Raw genomic sequence first — 24,597 nt, 5'->3', positions numbered from 1 at the left:
AAAAGAGAGAGAGATAGGAAGGGTCAGCCTTGGCTGATAATTGGATGGGAGACCTCCGGTGCAGACCGGGGCTGCAGAGGCAGGCAACGGCAATGTTGGTCTCTTGCTATGAAAACACCTCTACGAGGAGTTGCCATAATTCAGCTATGACTTGAGGGCAGGCTTTCACTTATGGGGGTAACAATGTACCCAAGAAGATCAGAACATAGTCAAGAAAATGACCCTAGCAACGGCCTTCGCAATGGATGCCCCACTAGACTCTTTTCAAACGTCATTGAGAGCCCTGTGCTTCACTGTCACAGCAAGACACAATACATGGCCGAGAAACTGGAATATAGACACACACACACACACACACACACACACACACCCAGCATGACCATACCCTTTTCAGGATCCAAACTATTCAGAGAAACACTGAACATATATCTGGTGGAAGATTCCGAAAAGAAAAGGGTCTTCCCATCTAGAGAAAGGGACTCAAAGAGTAAGGCCATGAAGCTGTTTCGAGACTCCGAACATCCTTTCAGACAGGAACCTAACAGAAGCTACAGAAGCCACTGGCAAACAAGACCGAAAAGTGATAGTAGACATGTCACCACTTGGAAACAGAGTCAACAATGAAAGGTCTGAAGAAAGGCAGTCATGCATTTCATTGGACTCACCAGATGCCCAATCAAATTGAGGGGCAATTACAAGAGTTGATAAACCAATGGAAGCGAACCGTATAGGACAAGTGGGTACTGGAAGCAGAATACAAGGGCTATTCCTTGGAATTCAAAACAAAACCACCAGAGCGATTAATCAAAATCCCAAAGAACCCTCTGGAACTAATCAACTCAAATTACAAGCGGCCATTCTACATATGATGTGAATGCAGGCAATAGAACCGGCACCAACAAAGTTCAAGAACCGAAATGTCTACTCAATGTTCTTCATTGTGCAGAAGAAAAACGGAGTTGTAAGAGCCATTCTGGACTTGAAGGGGTTCAACCAGTTCATAAAGTCATGCAGATTCAAAATGGAAACTTTGAAAACAACCATAGGAGTGATACAGAAAGGAGAGTTCTTGGCCTCCATAGATCTGTCAGAGGCTTGTTTACACATACCACTAAGGAAGGCACACAGGAGGTATCTCCAATTTGCGTACAATGGGGAGCACTATCAATACTAATCAAAGCATCTTCCCTACCCACAGGCATGGAAACAGTCCAGCAAACCACACGTTGCCTGGAGAGGCAACAGAATATTTTATCAATGATAAAATTCTGTTCAGGGAAGGAAAGCAGTGGAGGTAAAGCAGTTGGCAACATTGCAAGGAATGATGGTGTCATTCCAAGACATCTTCCAGTGGTCAAGATTCCACACTTGCCCATTGCAGAAATTCCTACGCCTTTTTCCGACGAATCATAGATCATACGTCGGGCAGAGTGAGCCAGGGAACCTGGTAAGAGGAAGAAAAAGACAACAGTGTAAATCTATTAGAACTGAGAGCCAGCAAATATGGGCTATGGGATATGTGAAACGCCCTGGAAAAGCACCAGGTACTAATAAAAATGGACAACACAATAGCAAAAGCCTACATAAACAGGCAAGGAGGCAACAGGTTTGATATTCTAAACAGTAGCAGGTGCACAAAACATGGTAGCAGATTGGCTGAGCAGGAATTCGGTGGACCAGACAGAATGGAAACTGAACAAACAGGTGTTCTAACAGGTATGTCAGAAGTTTGGAAGACTGGTAATGGACTTGTGCATGACAGCCTTAAACTGCCAAGTTACAAGATTCTTCTCCGAATGGACGGAACAGACCGCTATGGGGACAGACACACTGTGTGAGGAATGGCTTTGGACACTGCTATGTGCCTTTCCCTGGTGAAAACTCTGAGCAGAGTGATGCAGAGAGTAGTGGAACGAGAAGCAGAGGTGATCCTGATTGCACCTTTCTGGCCAGGAAGACCATGTTTCCAGGATCTGATGGGATTATCAAAGAGGGAATCATGGAAATTACCATACGGACCAGATCTACTTCCACAGAGGAAAACACAACATCCAGGTCCAGTGCGCCTAACATTTACAACCTGGAGGTGGAGTGCGGTTGAAAACATTCAGATATACAGAGAAAGTGATAGCTACTGTGTTAGCCTCCAAAAAGGAGTCAACAAACATGAGCTATAATAGATCTTGGCAAGTGTTTGTTGATTGATGTGCAGGGAGGGACTGTGATCCCCTGACGGCATCCATAAAACAGATCTTGCTTTGCCTACAAGAAGGATTAGACAAGGGTCTAAGCACCAGTACTCTGAAAAGACAACAGGCAGCCATCTCAGCTGTTAAAAACAAAAGGATTTTTCCTCATGAGACATCCACACATCAAACGATTTCTAAGAGGAATGATGTTAAGAAATCTATCACAAGTGTACAGATTTCCAACATGGAACCTCGACGTGATGCCTTTTGGCATTTACAAGGGAACCTTTTGAGCCTACGGCGATTGGCCCCTCAAGGAACTAATGCTCAAAACTGTCTTCCTAATAGGGGTGGCACGAGAAGAGTCTCAGAAAGAAGGGCACTATTTGTGAACAGGAACCTATGTATATTTCATATTGATAAGGTAGTCTTGAGACCAGACCCAATCTTTATACCAAAGGTAAGCTCAGCATCTCATAGCGGTGAGCACATGGTGCTTTCCCTCATTCTGTGCAAACCCGAAGCATAGGAAAGAGAGGAAATGGCATAGGCTAGCTATCCTGAGGGCATTGAGTTTCTATATTGAGAGAACTAAAACAATACGTAAAGTAGAAAAATATGTTTACTTCATTCAGGATCGGATCACTTGGGTAGCATGTATTTACCTCTACATTAAGTAGATGGATTAGGGATTGCATCGTTATGGCTTATATGGCTTATAAAGGGAGGTGTCCAGTGGGGTGCCGCAGGGCTCGGTTTTGGGCCCGGTACTTTTCAATATTTTTATCAATGATCTGGATGAAGGAGTGGAAGGGCTGCTGATTAAATTTGCTGATGATACCAAATTGGGAGGGGTAGCAAACACCCAAGAAGATAGAATTAAAATTCAACAAGACCTGAATACTCTGGAGAAGTGGGCAGCTGTAAATAGGATGCAATTCAACAAAGACAAGTGCACAGTATTACATCTGGGCCACAAAAATGAGAAGCACAAATACTGGATGGGGGATACACTTCTGGGCAGTAGTATATGTGAAAGGGATCTTGGGGTAAGAGTGGACTGTAAACTGAATATGAGCAGTCAGTGTGATGCGGTGGCAAAAAAGGCTAATTCAGTCCTGGGTTGTATCAAAGGGGCCATAGCATCGAAATCGCAGGAGGTCATAGCCCCTCTCTATACTGCCTTGGTCAGGCCACACCTGGAGTATTGTGTGCAGTTCTGGAGGCCTCACTTCAAAAAGGATGTGGACAAAATTGAGAGGGTGCAGAGGAGAGCGACGAGGATGATCAGGGGTCTGGAGACTGAGCCCTACGAGGAAAGGCTGAGGGCCTTGGGAATATTTAGTTTGGAGAAGAGGAGGTTGAGGGGGGACATGATTGCTCTCTTTAAATATTTGAAAGGCTGTCATTTGGAGGAGGGCAAAGAGCTGTTCCAGTTGGCAGCAGAGGGTAGGACGCGAAGCAATGGGCTAAAACTACATGCACAAAGGTACCGACTGGATATTAGGAAAAACTTTTTCACCGTCAGAGTAGTTCAAAAGTGGAATCAGCTGCCTAGGGAGGTGGTGAGCTCCCCCTCACTGGCAGTTTTCAAGATGAGGCTGGATGAATACTTGTCAGAGATGCTTTAGGCTGATCCTGCACTGGGCAGGGGGTTGGACTAGATGGTCTGTATGGCCCCTTCCAACTCTATGATTCTATAATATAACCCCACCTGAAGGGGTCATGGCTTACTCCCTAAGAGCAGCATATAGGGCTTTCCTGTCTCTAAAAAGATCTGCAAGGCAGCAACAGAGAAATTGGTACCTACTGTTACAAAACATTACAAAATAGATCAAATAACATCAGCAGAGCAGCCTTTGGAAGGTGAGTGCTACAGCACGTTCTACAGGCATAGAGATTAAACCTGCCCAGGAGTACATTGCTAGGCCTATGTCCCATGAGTCATGACTGACCCACTCTAGGACCACAGGAGAATAGAAGAATTGTATTCACTTACCGTGAAGCTTCCTTTCTCAGTGGTCTGGGAGTGGGTCAGTCCAAAACCCACCCAAGGTTTTTCTTTTTTTGATCTACATAGTTAACATGTTGGCTGTTGAGTTGTGCATGTTACAGAGAGAAAATGAATAAAAGACAATATAAAAGGTAGTCTTCACTGACCAAGAGCAAGGAGAATGTGGGCTTGGAAAAGAACAGGCGAGCCAGGGAAGAGCCCCTCCTACCTGGGATTGTTAATGTCAACCGACCCTGCGCAAAAGGAGAAGCTACTTCCCGTGAGTCATGACTGACCCATTCCCGGACCACTGAGAAAGGAAGCTTCACGGTAAGTGAATACAAATCTTCCATTCCCCCTTCATGCTGTGCCTAGGGTTTCATTCCCCACCCCCAGCAGCATTTGGGGGAGCATTTTGAGCTGCAGCATGTGGGGGCAGGTGAAAAAGTTGCACTCTGCAGACAGAAATCCTTCCAGTGGTAGATATTTTTTGCAGAATCTAAGCCAATATATTGCTTTAAAAAAACAACAGAGACTTAAAATACATAAACAATGAATTAGCAATAAGGGATTACAAAAGAGCAATCAAACATAAATCTCAGATCTTTCACAGAGCAATAAAAACAAATGAAAAGTTCTATAGATGTGGTCTTATTGCTTTCTTGAAGACTACCAAAGAAGGTACTGGCCGTGCCTCATGGGGGAGGGTATTTCATAATCACCAAAAAGGCCCTGTCATACGCTGCTAGCCATTGATCCTCTGATGGTGATGGCCCATAAAGCAGGACCTTAGTTTCTTGTTACCATGTTAATTTGATTTATTCTCCAGTGTACTTATACTTGGGTGGTATTATGAAAAATGTATGTGTATAAATTCTTGAAACCTCAGTTTCTGTGTTGACAAGGGCTGATACCTGTGGAAGTGCCTTCCACAGTAAGCTAGTTGGTCTCTATGCATAACTCTAGCTTTAAACAACAAACAAGTTTGCCTTGGGTATTGGACAGTCTGTATCCATCTACACAAATCTGGGAAACATGATATTAGGTGGATTCTTCCATATACATGTATGTATATAATATACATGCATAGGTGACATTCACTCTTAATGGGTTTGCTGCAGAGTGCTATTCAGTATATGCACAGAGTAAGCATACTTGCTGGGTAAATTGTAGCTCTACCCTGATGTAATATTTGTTACTTTGTGGCTTTTCATTGTTCTGACTTCTGCTTTTGTCTTCATAATGTTACCTGAATTCACAAGGAAGAGAAACAGATTTATCAGATTGGTTCCATTTTGGTCCTGACAAAGAGATTTCCTCCATTAAGTCTCCCAAATGCCTTGGGTTATGTTTATGTCTTTAAAAACCACCACAAGCCCTGCTGGGAGTAGATAATGAACTTTAATGTTGTCTTTTTCTTTGGATCAAATGCAGAAGACAGCACAGATGGGGGAGGGTGTTTGCATCATTTAGTCCAGTTTGAGAACTCCCAAGCTCCTTGTATGTGACCTAATCGTATAGACATTCAGATTCTTTTAGATAGCTTGAATTACTAACCTCTCATTGCTCTGTATAAGTCTGAATTCATTCCTTAATGTCATGAGGTTATATTACTTCAGCTTCTCCATTTGTTAAGGGTTCCTTTGTGCTCAGCTATTACTCAGCCCTGTGGACTGGCATATCAGTAAACACTCCATGCCAAACAAGACCATTCCCTCTGGCCTTGTATGGATATATGCTACAAAACCTATATTGTGCTTCAGAATAAAACAGCTTGCAGCACACCGATTTAAAAGTCAGGGAGGTGATGCTTGCTTTAGGTTAACTGAAGACAGGGCTAACTCTGTCAGCCTGAGAAGTCCTGATTTCAGGTCCTTGTGAAGTAGATTGAAATGATTGCCATATAGAATGTAGCTGTACCACAGTCAGTAGCAGAGTGCTTCCCACTGAGTTTAGACCCCCGAGAGTTAGTTTTCTTCTATCCTTAACTGTGGATGATATATTTTCATGTAACAGTTCAAGGATAACATTTTCTCTGTCGTAGAATCTACAGCGGACTCCCAGGAGGATCTATCTCTAATACGTCATTCACAGGCCTGACAAGTTTATAGTTATTAGACCAGGTGTTCTTAATGCAGTTCTTGTACCACAGATGCATGAAGTAGAAAATGTTGTATTCTTTCATTGCCCCCCTTGCACCCCATCCCAAAACTCCTAGAGCTGATGTCTACAGAGAAACTCATCACACAGCTGAGTGTGAGTCAGCCCTTGAAAATATTTGAGAGAGGAGGAGGGTTTTTTATTATAAAAAGGGCTTATTTTCCAATTAGGTTTCTAGTTTTGCCCTTTATTTTCTTCTGCAACTGAATCCTTCTGACATCATTACCTTAGCCGCACTGTGCGTTACTGAAGTGGTACAAGGAGGGGGCATGTTACAGCAGCTCCTGTGCTGTTATGGTAATGTTGAAAGAGCTCCTGGGAGGGATGAAAAGTTATCATTAACTTAGGGAACTCCCAGCATGCGTGCCAGACAGCAACACACCAGACTGTTTTGCTCAGCTCACAGGGCTGCTCATGTGTCCAAGGAACCAAGGTGAACCCCCAAGTGCTGGCAGTGGTGCTGGAGCTCAGCGTTGCCCCTTGTGTGCCTGGCACCCCAACGTCTTCACAGTTAGTCATTGTGAATTGGTGGGGGCTCTAGCCAAAGGGGATTTAAACTGGGATTCCCAGGGGCTTAAAAGTGTCTTTATGTGATGCTTATTTTGGGGATTAGATACTTTCACAAAGTGGAACAGTCTCCACGAGCCCTATAGCTATGCATCTTCCTCCCCTCCCTCCGCGAAGCCTTTAGACAGGCATGTGGAACAGGCGTAGGCTCTGGGGGCTCCAGCTGGCTGACTTCCTTCCATCAGTGCAGGGTGTATGTCCTGGGAGCAGGAGGACCAGCTGCTTTTCTCAGTCCATATTCCTTGTGTGTCCATCTAGGAAGCAAGACAGTTGCCACGCAAAAGCCCTGTCATAAGGGTGGCTCTCAGACAGTGTGCTATACCCATCCCACTTCTTAAGGCATGAGGCCAGTTAAACAAGGTACCATTTTTTAGTAGCCTGCAAGCTTTATTCGTAATGAAATTTAAAAACAGAAAACTCTGGTACTGAATCAGACACGTTTTTTATATCCATGTAAATTAAAGGCAAGGCTAGGATTCAGATATTTATAAAAAGTCCTGGAAATCAAGTTTGGGTGTGGAAGTTTTCTCTTCTGAGTTACCTTACAGCAGTAGGATCTAGGACTTGCCCCTCCATGTTTTCCATAGATGTCCAAGAATGCAGGGCAGATATGGAACAATCTCCACCCAGAGATTTGAATGCTTTGGAATCTGTTAAACACCAGATGTAACACAGGAGTCGAGTATTTTCCTAAAAGTGTATCTTGCCTGTCTCAGCAGCAACCATTTTTTAAGGAGGTGAGTGTTTATGCACACTAATACATTACCTTTGCCAGCCCTATATTCCTTCCCTCTATGCTGCTGCCTGTTTCATATTTTAATTATTTATGTGGTCTCTTTTTTTAGTAGCTGGATGAGTTATATAATCCTATGAAAGCTGCATATGGAATTAATGTTACCAAGACTTTTGCCAGTCCAGAAACTTAAAATCAGTCACTTCTCTTTTGCTCAGTAAAAATGTTGAGACTCTATTGCTCTCTTGCTCTGCTAATTTGGGCAAAGGTATTGGATCCAATAATTGAAAAAAACATCTATTTGGTCGCCATACTAGATGTCAGCTACTAAGTCCAGTAGAGAGCATAATACATTTTGTATTTGTGCTCTCGGAGGTAACTGGTTTTCATGTGTTTTTGGGTTTTTTTTTTTTACTCACTAGAAGCTAAATCCATTCCCCAGGACCAGGATGAATTAAGATGAATATTTGGGATGCAATTTCTGCATGCTAGACAAGCAGCAGCCAATTTTTTTTGGCCACAGCAAATTGCTGCTTGGCAGAGTTTCATTTGAGTAGGGCTCAGACCTGGGATCAGTTTTCAGGGTTAGGGCCAGTACGCAAGACACATTTGTGTTGGTATATCCTGTTTTATGTTGAAATAGCACCTTATCTTGGTGACAAGTTAGTGTGTAGAGTGTTTTGGCATACCGGAAAGGCCAGGACATTCCATTAATGATGCTGAGCCCCTCACTATCTCTCACTTTAGCATAATTTCATAGGATTATTTTAAGATAAAAATGTGACTGCCCTCATGAACAGAGACTTGGGCTTTTTGAAGGAGGTAGGGTTCAAATCAGATCAAGATGATGATATGTGCCTCGCTCCAGGCGGTAAGGTCAGGAGAGACGGCTGTACTCCTGTGGTGACTGGGGAACCATCTATCCAGGGTGGCCTGAGCTTGAGAGTAATTTTTTGGAGTATGGCAAAATCCCTTCTGTTCTGGAAAGTGTTTATGCTGACTGGCTAGTTAGTGAGTATTGTTTAGATTTTCATTAACTAGCTTGCTTTTAAAATTGTTTATAATATGCTTAATTGTGTTTTTTATTTAATAGCTTGTCAGCCACTACAAGAGCCTGGTTGTACAAGAAGGTAGTTGGACTGGCAGGGTAATAATACATTTGTCTGTATCAGTTCAGTTGAATTTACAATGATAACAGAAAGCAAAATTTTTAAAAATCAAGATATTCTAGAATAACAACCTTGTTGGGCGAGTAATGATGCCTCATCCAGCTGTGTTTTGCTCAGTTGCTGTGGCTGAATTTTAGGACTTCGAGATTGCAAGCAGGGACGCATGAGACCTGCAGGGGGTGGGAGGGAATCGCAACCTTTTGTCTCGATTCGTCTGCTCTCCTCTTTTTGCCCCCCCCCCTCCCCCACTGCCTTCTCTCACTTCTCCTAGAGGCTGCGAGGTACATTTCATTTTAAAGCTCTTTTTGACTCCTCATGGAAGACTTACAAAGATGTCTGGTCGCCCTTTCCATGAGCTGGAAGTCTCTCAGCTTACAGATCTGTATCCATGTGGGCTTCGGTTCTTATTTGAATTCTGTAGTCTTCCGTACGTTCTCTGCCATTGTGCCCCTTAATAGTAGATCTCTTTTCGTAGCATTATTTAGTTGTGAGATTGATAAAATTTTTATCCTCTAATAGTACCTTGTTAGAAGTTAATGCAAACTACTGTTACAGCAGCCTGTCACTGCCTGGACTGTGAAAAAGTGATGGTGCCGTGTTGCCTACATCCAAAAATAAAAATATATAATATGCATACATGCATTTGCATGTATACACATATGAACAGACATATAAATAGAAAAGCTCTTGATTTCAGTGAAACTGTGAATAACTGAAGCTCTGTGGCAGTCGCTCTTTGATCATAATATTTAGAGTCCCCTTATATAGGCAGGATTCTTTTCTGCTGATGCTGACTTTCCCTACAAGGAGGGGGGATGACAAAGGAGTTCTTACATGCATGCAGCCTCAGGCATTGTAAAAAAAAAAAAAAAAAGGTTTCCTTCATCTGTGTCCTCCTGCTGCAAATCAGTAATTGGGCACACAGGCAATTTCCCAGAACACCTATTGCCTAAACTCTCTTCAGAGATGGGTTGATTTTGATGCCTTGTTTTCCATTTCAGAATTGCTGATGGTTGGGAAAAACTGCAGCCGGGTTCCATAGCATGCAAAGAACTGGGTACTGGCCTTGCAAGGGCAGTGCCCGCAAAGGAATGGTTGGCTCATTGTGTGACTGGGGGGTGTTGAATATTCTTGCCAGCTTTTTCTTTGTGCCAAGGAACAGACTGGTCCAAGGTTTGGGGGCTTGCTACCAGCTCTGTGTTGGTCTGTATCCAAACACACTGTGCATTGGGTATTATGGAGCCTTTGCCAGCATTTCCTCAGTTGCAAGGAGAGCATGTTAAGTGCGGTGTGCTTCCCTTTTCTGATCCCACACAGACACGTCTTCTGCGTCCGAAGATGAAGGGTCGCTCAGGCGCCAGGCTGCTCTATCTGCTGCATTGCATCAGAGCTTACAGAATGCTGAGTCATGGATCAACCGATCTATTCAGGGGTCATCCACATCTTCATCAGCATCTTCTACACTATCCCATGGAGAAGGCAAAGGGACCAGTGGGTCACTAGCTGATGTATTTGCCAATACTCGAATAGGTAGGAGCTGGGGGGTGGGGTGGACAGTACTTCAAGTCTACATTTTATGTAAAAGTTCAGAAATTTCCCAGTGTGGAAGGGGAATTGGCAGGCCAAATTATTTCCCAATTTCGATTGCTATAAATAGCAATCTGCTAATAGTGAGCATGACTCAAAACCCTGGATATTTTCCACAGGTGTTTTTAAAAAGCTTTTGCCATAGACAGGAAGGGAAAATATCCCAGTGAGACTGTTCCCGTGGAAGATGTGCTCAACAGCCTAGCATTTTTTCTTTTTGCACACTGGTGTTGCTTTATGCTTATAGCTGCTGTCGTACAGGAAAGTGAGCTCACTGCTGTGTGAGCAAAGTGGTTGCTGTAGCATACTTGTCCTGTGTTGCATTGCAGATGTCTGTCCCTTAACCAGCCAAGTCTTGCTGCTTTAAGGTTGTTTACCCAGCAAAGGCCTGCATGATCACTTGCAGCCTTGCAAATCAGTTTACAAATGTTTACCACCCCGCAGCTGTTTTTCCCATCCCATGGCCTATTCATACCTAGGGAAGGGAGAACCAACTTTTGCAAAGCTTTCCTACCCAGTCACCTGAATGCAGTTGTACTTATAGGTGACCTAATAAGTGGTTACATAGAAATCTGGCCTGTTGCTTTAGGAACTTTTCACAAGTGGACCAGGAATTGTCCTGTCCCAATCCAGTCCCAGAGTAAAAATTTTATACAACTTTGTTAAGGCCCGGCTCACTTTCCAAGCTTAGTTTACACACTGAGGAATCTAAAGATATGGATAACCCAGGCTCAGTTTTTTGATGCTCTGAGGTGCTCCCTGCTGCTGGTGCTGCTGTATGAAATTTTGTAGGGTCTGTTTTGTTCCATTGTTTGTGTTTCCTTGTCAGTGTGTTCTGAAGGATATTGCTGCATCCCAGAGGGGTCACTGTGTGTCTCTGTGTGCTCTCTGCTTTGGCTTAATTGGTTTCAGGCAAGCAACATGTAGATGTTGGGCATCTTTTAATTGCTTCATTTTATTTTTTTAACTTGTACATTGCTGGTGTCTTTGTCTCTTTTACTGGGATGCAACTCATTTTCTAAAATGGAAAACTTGCGATATTTTACCTATTTAAAATTCCATCAGCATAAATAGTGCTTTCTTCAAACAAAGAGAGACTCATCAAAGTACTGGTGAAAACATGCTCTCAGATTGGAACTGCCTGATATTCTATTGCTGAATAGTTAATGTCAAATTGGTGCTATAAAATGTAGCTGTTTCTTATTAATAAAACATTGAGAATAATGTCCAGTTAAATTAGAAGCCATGTTTTCACTGGTATAATTGCATTTCCAGTGCTGAGACCGATGGATACACTGATCACTATATGTAAGCATCGTAAAGCCTGCTTCTACAATGGTAGGCCTCGTTTGTTTAAATTTTGTGAGAACAGGGCAGGAAGACATTTTAGTGAATAGGAGAGCTGAAATTGGTTAGATAAGCCCCTCAGAGGTGAACTTGGAGGGAAGAGTTGGGTGTCTCTCTCAAGATGTACAGTAATGGAGACCTTATCCATCTGTTCTGAAGGGATCTTTCTATTTCATACGTTATTGTGCCTGTATTGGAGAGGATCTCCCTGCCCTTCAATCCCTTTCCCAAATGAAAGTCTGCCTTTATATTCAGAACCCACAAACACTGAAAATTCAGGAAACAGCTCAGTAGGATGTAGTTTATAAATATTCCATTCTTCTGAATGGTTGCACATTTACTCAATAATACCACGGCACAAGAAAAATTTCATTGAGCACATTTGATACATTTGTGAATTTCCAATTTGTTTCTGATGTGTATGTGGATGCAAGTGAACTTGTTTGCTGAGATTTTCCACATCAGTGCTGTTAACAGAATGTGCTGCCTGCAGAAATTGAATATTTGACTGCTAACTCTAATAAAATCTGTTGTGATCACAATCCTCTCCCTCGTTCATCTGTCTCCAAAATGCCTTTCAGTAGCCTTAACTCTAAACATCTTTGTTATAACTATTCAGTGATTGTTTTTCCATCTCAGAAAAATGCAACTTGTAGAATTATGAGCTGCCTAGAAATGTATTTAGAAGTGTTCCATTACACTGCAGTTCAGCAGAAGATGGAGAATGTTACCCGTTCGGTATCTGATAAAACCAAAGAGAGCCTTACTGCAACTGATAGACAGATTTCAGCCTACAGCATCAAGGCCAGTACAGTTCTATAAACATGATGAGGAAGAGGCTATTTGGATTTTAGTCTGTTGCTATAGTACATTCTTAGCTAGCTAGGTAATTTTTTCTGCTGGCCAAATGGCAAGCAAGCAGCTGAATCACCTGAGAGGTTTTCCTGAAATTGCGATTTTTCTGCAAGTCGCGCCTTTGTTCAAAGTCCGCCGTATCAGGCAGCAGTCAGACTCCCAAGAATGCAGCTCAGGGCGGTGTTTCCTTTTTCTCATGTTGCTGAAGATTACATGGGCAAAGGTTGCCTTTTCTTCCTTTTAGGTACGGTTCTTACTGAAGCAGAATGGGGGCAGGGAGGAAATTATGTCTTGATATGGCCATGGGGAGAAACACTACAGTTTTCTTTCCTTGGACTTTGCGGTGAACATCCTTTAAAAAAGATTAAGTTTACCTAATCTTCAGAGACGAGTGGTGCAATCCATTATTAGAGTAGCACTTAGCTTCTAACGCAACTGCAGAGCGTGAATCAGTCCCACGGTGTGCAGTGCCCTCTTTCCCCTGGGTTAGTGGTTTCTGTGCCAAAATATCTGAAGAAAAAGCAGAGAGGTCATTGTAATGCTGCATCTCAAGCCATTTGGTAGCAGGAAGTAATCTGAATCGCAATGTTTTTTTCTTCATCCTCTTTCCAGAAAGTTTCTCCGTTCCCCCAGATGTTACAGCAACTACCTCCACACCAGCTTCCTCTGTACGCCCATCTGCTGTTGACCTGCCTCCGTCGGGAATAGTGAAGGGCATGCACAAAGCCTCTAACCGGTCCAGCCTCATGGACACAGCTGATGGTACATCCACCCATCCACACCTTGGGAGAGGAGCCTGATAGGCCTGCAGTAGAAGTGGTTTATAAAAGCACAGCGACGTTGAGCTGCAATGCTTGTGCCGTCTTGAACATCCCCCTGCCCTGTCACTGCTAGTGGGCAACCATCTCACAAAAATGCCCTCTTTTGTGCTTTCTTGTGACCATTGTGTGGGGGAGCGGGACTGGAGACCGACACTGGCTCCCAATTGTATTTTCCTTGATGCTTGAAATCCTTACGACTAATGCCTAAGTGATTGGTTGCTTGAGGAAATATAATTCATGCTCAAGAGGCAAAGAGCCACCACAATTATGGGGAGAAAACATACCCTTCCAGAACTGGAGCTGTCAGTCTTTGGCTGAGCTTTGGAGCAGCCCTTTCTACCCATTGGCAATGACTCCATGCCCAGCTGTGCATTTTTCTTTTTGCGCCTGTGGGTCGGGCAGGAAAGAATTGAGCCTTGTTGGGACAAGGCTCACAACTGTCTCACTTGTGCCATTTCCCCCATGTTCGGGGGAAGGAATGTGTTCTGCCCAGTATGTCTGAAAATTGCACGTCTCTTGATGCAGTTACATGTGTTTGGATGCCAGAGTGCACAGTGTCATCCAAACACAGTCTTCTTTTGTAACAAAATATGCTTGTGTTTCTGCCCCATACATTGTAGCATTGTTGTACCTTTCCCACATGGACTTTAGCTTCAGGAAGGGAAAAGACTCATGTCTGGAACATTAATCCCTTATATGAGTCTTCATGTGGGGAAGAATATTAGTGTATGAATAAGCGTCTAGGGCGAAGAACATGTAAGCCTGTCCTCAATAGCTAAAAAAAGGGGCTGAGCCCCACTCTGGAACACTCGGCGACTCCCTTTCCACGGCAGCCATCCTGTCTCAGCTAGCCAAGCAGGATTCTGCTTCCTGGCGTGTAAGTAGGAGGGGCCTCCTCTTCCACGCAGCTCTATCCTGTCTCCAGCCCTTGCTGTTAAACCAGCCAGGCCTGTGAATTAGTAGAAATGTTGCCTGCTTTTTCCAGACGCTTCTTTCCTGCAGCAGACGTTGTGCTGCTTCTGCATGCTTTCCCTGTGAAAAACGTGGTAGACCCCAGTGGTCCACCCAATCCAAAAAGCCAGCGATAGCCCCTCTGAAGTGAGTGAGTGTGTGGTCCCAAGCAAACCAAGTTTCTTGAGCATGGTATTTAAGCAGGCACAGCTTGAGAGTGGATTTGCAGACTAGTGGCTGCAGAATCACAGAAGGGACTTCATAGTAACTGAATAAAAGCCTATTGTGTTGGTCAGTACCAAACATTGGCTTCTCAAGTGAATGTCAAGGGTAGAACCAAATCAGAAGAAGAAAATCTGCAGGAGTCGTGAAGGAACTGTATTTTAATAAAATACTGTTTTTTAAAATGGGGGGCATGGAATGCGTCCCATGAGGTGTTGCTCTTCTGGAGGCACCGGATGTCATGCTCATGTATCCTGGGCAACTTTTTGGAAAAGTCAGCAATGTTGGGGAAACTGGAAGGCAGTGGGAAAAGAGGAAGACTCAGTAAAGGAAGCCATGGCCTCCCGTTTGCAGGATCTGAGCAGAACGTTTTGGAGGTCTTTCATTCATACGGTCACCATAGTTTAGAGGCAACTTGATGGAACATAACACACACACATCTTGGGCAACAGCACTGGTGTCTATTTCCATATTGGACAGCCACCCAGAGTATTCAGGTTCCATAATATTTCTGTAGCAAATACTTTTACTTTTACAATCTCAGGTGCTGGAACTGGAAATCAAAATAGCACCTGCTTCTACCCTAGTCCAGCTCCTCTTGCTTTATCCCACAGGATCTGTACTCGTCACTTGCACCAATTCACTCGCCTTCCCATGATTATTGTTTTTAAAATTTATGAAATCTGCAGGTATGTAAGTCATGTTTTACATCCAAACTTATGCAGAAAAGAAGTGATTTGCATCTAGGGAGAGAATTTAGATATGCTCCATGCATTTGGATCTCCTTGTTGCAGAATTTAGTATGTGTTGAAGCAGAATTCACAGGGGCTTTTGATGGAGAGGAAGTTGAACAGACTCCTTGCCTGAACTATGTTATCTTTTCACTTTGAAAGCCAATGCTTGGTATCCTGAGCAAAAGGAAAAATCATTTGTCGTTATTTATTTAGTGAGCTACCAACATCCCCAAGGGAGATGTTCTCTTTTACTTGCAAGGAATGCTGTTTTTAGAACTTTAAAAAGCCATGATTGAAAAGTGTGCTAAGTTTAGAACTTGTCACTTGTAAAATACCTGCTGGGCTGAAGTTCTGCCATATACAGACAGGAAAGCCCCCAACTGCAATGCCTGTGAGATTTTGCAGCTAACCTTGGCTGTAAACTGCCAGGCTTCAGGGAGGAATTGATGCCAAGGCTTGGAGTTCTCGTAGCATCTTCTGGTGGTCAGATCCCGTGATAGTGCTAACAAGATTACTTGGCCAGTGTGCACAGATTGTGACACACCAAGCCACACTGAGCCCATCAGCCAAATATTTCAGGCCAGTAAGGTGCTTGACAATACCCTGTTTCTGAAGCTCTAGGCAAGCAGTCAAAATGGGAAGTTTAAAATAGGTTTTGGTGGGCTGCCACATCAGGCTAGTAGGTTTCATTTGCTGCAGTCACAGATTGTACAGGTGTGAGTTTATACGTTTTCAAAGCTTGTATTGTGCCGTGTTGAAAATGACTTTGGGCAGGAGGGGAAATGGAGTTTCATTAGGAATAGCTGCTTCTGACACACCTTGTTTAATATTCTGATGTCAAACATCAATATTAGTGCTCCATCACAAGAATCCTGCTTTATATAGTTAGGGGCATCAGGCATTGTCCATCTGGCCCATCATCTAGAATCCGTGTTGCCTTGTATGTGACGTTTCCCTTTGATAAACTGAACCTCGTTTCCCACACTGCAGGTGTCCCTGTAAGTAGCAGAGTCTCCACGAAAATTCAGCAGCTGCTCAATACTCTGAAGCGACCCAAACGGCCACCCCTGAAGGAATTCTTTGTGGATGATTTTGAAGAAATTGTTGAAGGTATCCAATTGTGTATACTGTCATTAAACTGACTGAGGTTTGCATGCAGCCCAGATCTATTTTAGAATATCTTATTTGAAATAACATCAGAACTCCCTTTCTGGATCATACTAAAGGTTATTCATGTGCAGAATCCTGTTTCCTACAGTGGACAGTAGAGATGGGCACGGAACAGAAAAAAAACGAACTGCTTGGTTTGAGGTTTGCTCATTTTGCCAGAACACGAACCACAAACTTCCGTACCACACCCTATTCCCAAACCGGTTCGAGTTCGGGGTTCTGCCGCCGCCTGGCGGCACCCCCTGTACCCACCTGCACGGCCCTACGGGCAACCGCACACCTGGTGTGTGGGTCATGTAGGCGGCTGCCCCCTCCTTGCAAACGGGTGTTGGGAGGCAGCCGGCCACCTCCCAACTTGGGGTGGGGGGTCTGGCTGCTGCACGGTGTCATCCCCTGTGCCCTCCCTCACAGCCATACGGGTGTGTGCACGCTAAGGCAAGCTTAAGAAGAATGCAAGTGGGGAGCCTGCAGACAGGAAAGCTACCCATGCAGTTGTGAGTCAGCAGGCAGCCCCCAAAACCAATTCCACTCAGACACTGTCCCCAGCTGGAAAGGGGCTCAAAATAAAAGTGAAGGGCACTGGAGGAGTGTGCAGAAAAGAGGGCAGACTTCACTGCTCCACACAAGTCCACACAGAGAGCAAACAGCCCTGTGCGGGTATGAGTTAGCTCACCAGAGGCTCAAGCCCCCCCAAAACACCACCCAGTCCCCACCATTGCCTGGGTGATGGAATGAATGTGTGTTGCTGCTAAAATTAGGAAAACGGAACGGTAGGAAAGTTCGTTTGTTCCTTAAAAATGTGGCTGCTCCGAATGCGTTTCTTTAAAAACTAACCAGCCGTTCCGAACAGAATTATGTTCCGTGGTTCGTTTTCTGCCCATCTCTAGTGGACAGTCAAGTACTCCATGGGATCCTGTGAGCAGCAGATCATGAAGGCAGTGGCTCTCCCCTGCTGTTGACCCCCCTGCCCCAGGAATTCAGTGGCCTGCGAATAGGGACAGAGCAAGTATAATCTTGTTGCTTGACCTTTTGCCTAGAAAATCCCAAGCATTCTGCCCAGCTATTTCTGGTTGATTGGTTGCTTTTTCTTTAACTGACTGGTTCCCAGGGCCCGCGCACCCATTGAGGCCAGGTAGGTGGTGGCCTCAGGGCGCAGGGTGCTGGAGGGGGCGCCAGAGGAGGCATGGGGGTGCGGAAGCGCGTGCCACAGAGCTGCAGCCTCCTAGCCCTCCCGTGCCGCTGCCGCTGCCAGCTGGGCGCAGCAGCCGTGGGCAGGCATCTGCGGCGGATCAGGGCAACCGAGCGGGAGAGCTAGGAGGCCACCCGCGCGCCGTCCCAGCTGCCTGCCGCAGCAATTGGGCCAGTGGCATGCGTGCATCCCTGTGACGTCATCACGCAGGCCGGTGCGTGCGTGCGCCCGGCCCGCTGGCTGGCCATGAGCACCGAAAACCCTGGTGCTGCTGCTGCTGGGTCCAGAGATGTGGTAGGGGAAAAACAAAAGGATGAGAAGAACTGCTGCTGCTTGTTACAGGGTATCATTGTTATCTTCACTGCACTCACTAGGATGGATAGAGACAAAATCTTCTACTCAAACGGAACTTTTGTCAGTGGCACAGAACATGCCTGCCTCCCCACCCTGCACCACAGCCCACTGATCTCCCTGAAATGTGCTCCTTGGGGACCAGAGCCTAGACATGGGCACGGACCAAAAAAAAATTACAGAACCAGAGGATCGTGGTTCAGTGCAGACCACGATCCCGAATTCCCGAACAGCAACGAACATGTCCAGTTCCCGAACCCGGATCATGGATCGTGGATCGTGAAACCCAGCCTGGGAGCCCATGGCTATTTATAAGCATGGGTCCCATTCAGCAACACAGGAGGTCTGTGTTTGGCTGTCAGAGCTGCCTATCAGGGTTTGCAGGGATGAGATTGGCGTGCCCATGGCTACAGAACACCCCCTTCCCCCTCCCTCCCCTGCGTGCCAACTTGTGACTGCTTTGCTGCTCCGTGGTTGGAAGGAAGCCCTGCTGATCAAGGAAAGCTGGGCTTCCATTCGGGTTTCCAGGGCGACAGAAGGAGGGCAAACAGCTCAGGCATTCCCCTGGCTCCGTTGCCAGGGGAATAGATTGCTGGCGCCTGAGTGTCTGGATCCCCGAATCGAGCCTGAATGCCGCGATCCAGGCCTCTCCCGACCGCTGGATCGTTGGCCGTGGACGATCACGATCCACCGGGTCACGATCACCGTTTTCGTGTGTTTTTTATGTTCGTAATGTGGATCGTGCCCATCTCTACCAGAGACCCTCAGAAATAGCATGAGAGACAAATTGCATGAGGTTCTGCAGCACAAAGGGGGAATTGGTGGAAATTACTGTGCCCCCATCCTTTAGCAGAAAACTGAGTCTGGATCTAGCATGTGGCTCTCTTTAATATGCTTTTGAGGAAATGGATGCTGAATTGTGATGGTCTTTCTGGAAGAGGGATGGAGAGGGATGGCTTACACGTGTGTTTCCATCATGTGGCTTTGTTGTTATTTTTGCCTGTCATGACACCGGACAGAATGACAACAGACTCAGTAGTCACATGTGGTACTTTGCCTTAGCCATACAGAACTCACATTGGACCTGAATGGGGGCGGGGGGGGGGACGTATTGTAGCTCAAGCCTAGAGGTGAGCATAGGGAAGCCAAAATGTTTTGTTGCTCCTAAGTATGTAAGATTGAATTATCCCACTCAATACTGGCCCCAGATGCCAACTGGCTGCATCGTATGATATTTTGCTTACCAAACTGCATTGCAACCCAACATCCTGAGCAACATTGCAAAGAGCAAAATGTACTTCTCAGGTTATACACAGCCTGGAACATTGCTGTCCCAGGAGAGTGTTTGTGCGGTTGGGCACACCTGGCACCTCTTTACAAATTTCCAGATTGTGACAACATCTATAATAATACTAGCCCAGCTGTATTGTGGTTTATTGACTCCATAGGGCTCTTGTTTCAGCCATCTGGATCTTGTCCTCCTCTCCCCACCCCACCCTAGTTTAAATAAATCCCCTTTTTACCACAAACGGACCTTCTGCTTACAAAGGTAATTGTGCTCTCAGTTGTCTTTGTTTCATTCATTTATTCCCAACTTCTGCCTCACTGCTCTGGATGCCTGTAAGAGCATCTCTGTCAAGTCTTGCCAGGTATTTTCCCCAAGCACTTCACTGCATCACTCAGCTGTATGAGTTAAAGTTACTTTATTAAAGAAGAATACCAGTATCAAGATGGTCAGACAGGATCATTGGCTGAAGTGACTCAAGGTAGCAAAGCAAGGTTAACTATAGGACAAAGTCCACTCCCCCCCCCCCCCGTGAGAAAGTCCATTAGGACTTTGGCGCGCTGAGCCAGGGAAGAAGGGAGGAGGGAAAGGATGAGCTCTGCTCAGTCTCTTAGGAGGTTGGTGCTGTCTCTGCTAGAACTTCAAGGCCACGTTCTCAGGCCGGCCAGGAAATGGTAACCAAAACACCTGCAAGATAAGCAGCTAGCAACCAGTCAGCAAAACAGGTTCCCTCTGCATGTTCTCAGAGTCCACTACACACTGCAGCAAGGAATCCATAACCCATGGCAGATATGCTGGAGGCATATCTGACAATCTCTTTTATCTGTGAAGCTGCTTCTGTCACTTCCTTAAAAACCCCTTAATCTACACATCCTTTTCAGGACCACTGTGGCCTTACCTTCTGTGTTATTTTTCTGCTACCTTTCTCTTCCTGCATCCTCTGTCTGGTGCTTTTAAACTCAAATTTTATTCTGACCCTTTTCAATTTGTCTTACCTGTCTGGCTGAAACTTTAGTCTTTTGGTGCTACACCTCTGAAGATGCCAGCTACAGCTGCTGGCGAAACGTCTGGAACTACAATGCCAAGACCACGGCTATACAGCCCGAAAAATCCACAACAACCATCGTTCTCCGGCCGTGAAAGCCTTCGATAATATATTTAGCCTTTCTGGTCATGGACTGTCACTTCTTTGGTATTTTTCCTAGCACCACAGTTGACACTGCATAATTGTACAGTAGTAGTAATGGAAGGTTGCCGCCAAATGCAGTCTAGTTAACATCTGCAGTTTTTGCCTTCTAAAGTGTACAATTATCCCATCCCCTACTGGGAAGCATCTCCTCTTTGCAACAAATAGGTTCAGATTGTCTTGACCTTTTACAAATTAATTTTGGAACTCTGTTTTCTAACATTTCTGGCTTGGAGGGGAGAGGAGAATCCTTAGCATCAATGATCTAGTAGGGAATAGGCTTTGCTTTGCCCAGTTTGATACAGTATGCAGAATTGGTTTCTTCTGTGAAAGGATTTTTTTGATCTGGGGAACACTCTCTCTGCAGTTCCACAGCCAGACCCAAATCAACCCAAGCCAGAGGGACGCCAGATGACCCCAGTGAAGGGTGAGCCCATCGGAGTCGTGTGCAATTGGCCTCCTGCCTTGGAAGCTGCTCTGCAGCGCTGGGGGACCACACAGGCCAAATGCCCTTGCTTGACAGCCCTAGATGTCACCGGGAAGCCAGTCTACACTCTGACGTATGGTGAGTTGCATATTCCTCATAACTGTGTCTGCTTTACTACAGTGGGATTTTTTTTAGTCATGTCTGTCTCACTTGGCTGAGTGCATGAGCAATTTGTGTTGAAGAGTAGCCTTTTGCCAGTTCTCTGTTCTTTTCTGCTCTGCACTGAGAACGGGTTCTGTTGTAACATAGATTGTTGATGTTGATAGATGAGCTGGAAGGGAGGGCAGGTGATGCAGGTGGGGGGGGCATGAAAATGGAGGATCCTGACAAGTAAGATCAGCAGGCTAAAAACTGTCATGATTTGATTCTGAGTCTGCAAGTTGTACTTCTGTTCTGTGAGAGATTTGTGGTTCACTGGGCAGTGTATTGGATTTGGTCCAGTAGGGAGCCAGTTTCAAATGGCAAATCTCACCTTGGTGCTCATGGAGTATCCTTGGCAAGTTACTGCTTGTCTTGACCTTGCTGCTTCATGTGCAAAATCAAAATATTAATGATGTCTCTCACTGGCTTATTGTGAGAATAAATAAAATATCTGTATGCATCCTGAGCCAGTATGGACACTCTGCATTATACATGTGACAAAGTAAATTGGAGGAATCGTATCATAGTCCTACGCCATTACAGACATTGTTTTCTAGGCACAGGATTGCTCCTATGAATGAACCTTTTTGCATTAGCCCCTGTGGAAATGGCAACAGTTGCCATTTTAGATCCAAACTGAGTTGATTGGTTGCACACATCAATCACTTCCCTGTTGTATTTCCCCAGGGACCCACAAAAGGAGATGATTCATATATACAGGACCTTTTCGGAGAGATGTATATATGCTAAGCTTTTTTAAACATTCAAGTGGCCTTTCAAAGGAAGCTGAAAGCTTTTCTGTTGCATATATTTGAATAAATCAGTCAGTCTTGGAAGAGACAGTGACGCAAGCCCTCCTCTCCCCATAATCTCTGGGAATCCTGTTCAGCCATCCACCCCAATCTTTGGCTGTGACATTTCACCAGATACTGCCTATACATTTTAAGGTTATCTTTATAGCTATAAGAGCTAGAAATTTTCCCCAAGGTAGATAATATTCTAAAAAGGCTGTGTTCTGATCCCAATACAGAACCCTCTGCTTGCATAGAATAATAGACTATAGGCTCTGGTCCTGTGCCAGGAAAATAACTTTTGGATGTATTCTCTAAACGTGGATTGTTGCAACCTTAAAAAAAAATGTTCAACTCTAAAGGGAAGTTCTGCTCCTGCTGGGATATGCCTCAGTGGCAAATGATGCCTCTGTTAGTATGGATTTAGGCCTGAGAGTCCTGACGTTCGGTTTTAGGACTATTGGAGTGAGTCCTAATGGATTAATGCAAAGGGGAATTAATGCCAGCCCAATGACCTTTTGGTTTTACTGCTTGACTCTGGAAGAAGAGGAAACACTAGTAGCATCCCTTGTTCTAGGCTCCGTTGTGGGGGCTTCAGAGCCAAGATTCATGGCTGGGTCTTGTACCTTGGCCACTCTGGTTTAACTGGTGTGCCTGTACAAGATATATCCATTCTCCCCTAATAAGATGGATCCTAGTTTGTAGTGCTTATTGGAGGAAGATAGATAATCACTCTGAGGCTGGCTGGTGGTGAAACCTTAATTGCCTTTCTCTGCATTCTAGGCAAGCTGTGGAGCAGAAGCCTGAAACTGGCCTACACGTTGCTAAATAAATTGGGCACCAAAAATGAACCTGTATTAAAACCTGGAGATAGAGTAAGAAACTTTAATAGTTTATTACTTGGCGTGTCTGTCTTTTTTTCCAGTGAAAAGGTTTAACATTATGGTGCATTTTTGCACTTGTATATATCGGTCAGTGTCCCATGTCCTATTATAAATGCTAAAAGCATGATTTTTTTTTTTAAATTGCAGCTTCTGAATCGTCCACCTTGCCATAACCCAGTGAACTGATAAATGTCCTTTGCTGAGTGACACCCCTGATTTGGGCTTGGGTGTATAATGGGCCACGTTTTAGCACTGCTCCTTCTGCCTTCTCTAACTGAATATTTCTGTGAACTGCAGGTAGCCCTTGTTTACCCCAACAATGACCCTGTCATGTTCATGGTGGCGTTCTATGGCTGTTTGCTGGCAGAAGTCATCCCAGTGCCAATAGAGGTACCTCTAACCCGAAAGGTAATGTTGATGCAGCTTAGAAGAGTGATGGGCTGAGGATGTGGGGTGAGAGGCAAGTCAGGCATTCAGCCTGGGATGTGATTAGATTTTGATGGGCATCCCCCACGTGCAAAGAACTCTGGAGGTCCCACCTGCCACGCCTATTGCATGCAGACAGATGCCAATAAGTTGTTATGTCCATCTGCCTCTTCCACAGTCTAGACAAGAATGTGGAAGTTCCCATTTTTCCCCCTTGTTCTGTACTCAGGATCTTATTCTCACAGGGGCTGAGTACTTACACCATCTGATAACTACCAAGAGCTGCGTGCTTGTCTGGTCACACTACAAAAAACCCCACATTTTTAAAAACGGAATTCACTGATTAGTTCCTTTTATGGTCTTGCCGATTGGGATTTTTGTAGATTACTATTTCAAGGATGTAAGAGATTTAAAATTCTCTGAAGGCTATGAAACAGTTTTCCTACATTTGCCTGCAGGAAAATATATCTATACTTTTTATCCCATGCTTCCTCAAAGGAGCTTAGGGTGGCTATACCTGGACCTTGTCTCACTCATTTTGTCCTTGCAACAGCCCTTTGAGAGAGGTTCAGTTGAGAGAGTATGAGTGACCCAAGATCACCCACTTAGTTTCATGGATAGGTTGGGATTTGAACCCAGGTCTCCCCAGTCCTAGTTTAACACTCAGATCGCCACCCTGTGCTCATATCTATTTGTGTCATTTGTTTCAGAGGGCATTTAGCATAGGGTAAGAAACAGTTTCAGCATACGCACTTCTCTTCCAAATGTTTTACAGTTTTGACATTATTTTCAAGGATTTTCAGATGAATATGCTAGTTCTGAGAATATATCCTTCTGTCAAAAGTAGCTTGAGAATCAGCGTCTGTCTTGTGTGCTCAGCACCTCTGAGAATAAGCCGTATTATTCACAATACGTCGCCTCATCATAATTTGTGTAACATTGCCATCCTAGGGTATTGTAGTGTCTTTTGAGAGATACGGAGACAAATAACATGGTAAAAGAGATGGCAATGAGATGGTTTGCTAGTCTGGTAATGCATCTCTTTGATTTGCGCCTCAACGTGACGACTGCTGTGGCAGCCCTCCTGTAAAAACGTGCAAGGTCTGCCATCCCGCTGCCTGCCTGCTCACTTAGTCGGCTTACCCGTTCCAATGCTTTCGTCCCCAGCACATTTCCTCCTGTAGCAAGAGGTTCCAACCACCTTCTCATTTCAGTCCTTTCCACCCTAGTAAATTCCTTTATGTGGCTCAGAGCTGATGCAATTGTGAAAGGAGAGGGAGGTCCATTATCAATGTGCTGTTTAAATTCTTTTTAAAGTACATGTCTTTGTGCTCTGCTGCTTGACTTTTTTTTTTAAAA

The 24,597-nt window shown here is 44.7% G+C and overlaps 1 protein-coding gene across 1 annotated transcript in view; it reads left to right on the top strand.

Annotated features, from left to right (window-relative positions):
• Positions 1 to 24,597, top strand: part of DIP2B (disco interacting protein 2 homolog B) — a 250,778-nt gene that overhangs the window by 155,398 nt on the left and 70,783 nt on the right. Inside the window, exons 5-10 of the mRNA XM_054975565.1 lie at positions 10,129 to 10,341; positions 13,213 to 13,362; positions 16,319 to 16,438; positions 20,877 to 21,074; positions 22,712 to 22,803; positions 23,110 to 23,220. Coding sequence (XP_054831540.1) covers positions 10,129 to 10,341; positions 13,213 to 13,362; positions 16,319 to 16,438; positions 20,877 to 21,074; positions 22,712 to 22,803; positions 23,110 to 23,220 — 884 coding nt within the window. The remainder of the gene's footprint in view (positions 1 to 10,128; positions 10,342 to 13,212; positions 13,363 to 16,318; positions 16,439 to 20,876; positions 21,075 to 22,711; positions 22,804 to 23,109; positions 23,221 to 24,597) is intronic.

The sequence above is a fragment of the Eublepharis macularius genome, chromosome 4 (assembly GCF_028583425.1).
Source record: "Eublepharis macularius isolate TG4126 chromosome 4, MPM_Emac_v1.0, whole genome shotgun sequence".
In the NCBI taxonomy this organism is placed as follows: domain Eukaryota; kingdom Metazoa; phylum Chordata; class Lepidosauria; order Squamata; family Eublepharidae; genus Eublepharis; species Eublepharis macularius.
This window is presented reverse-complemented; position numbering and strand designations above follow the sequence as displayed.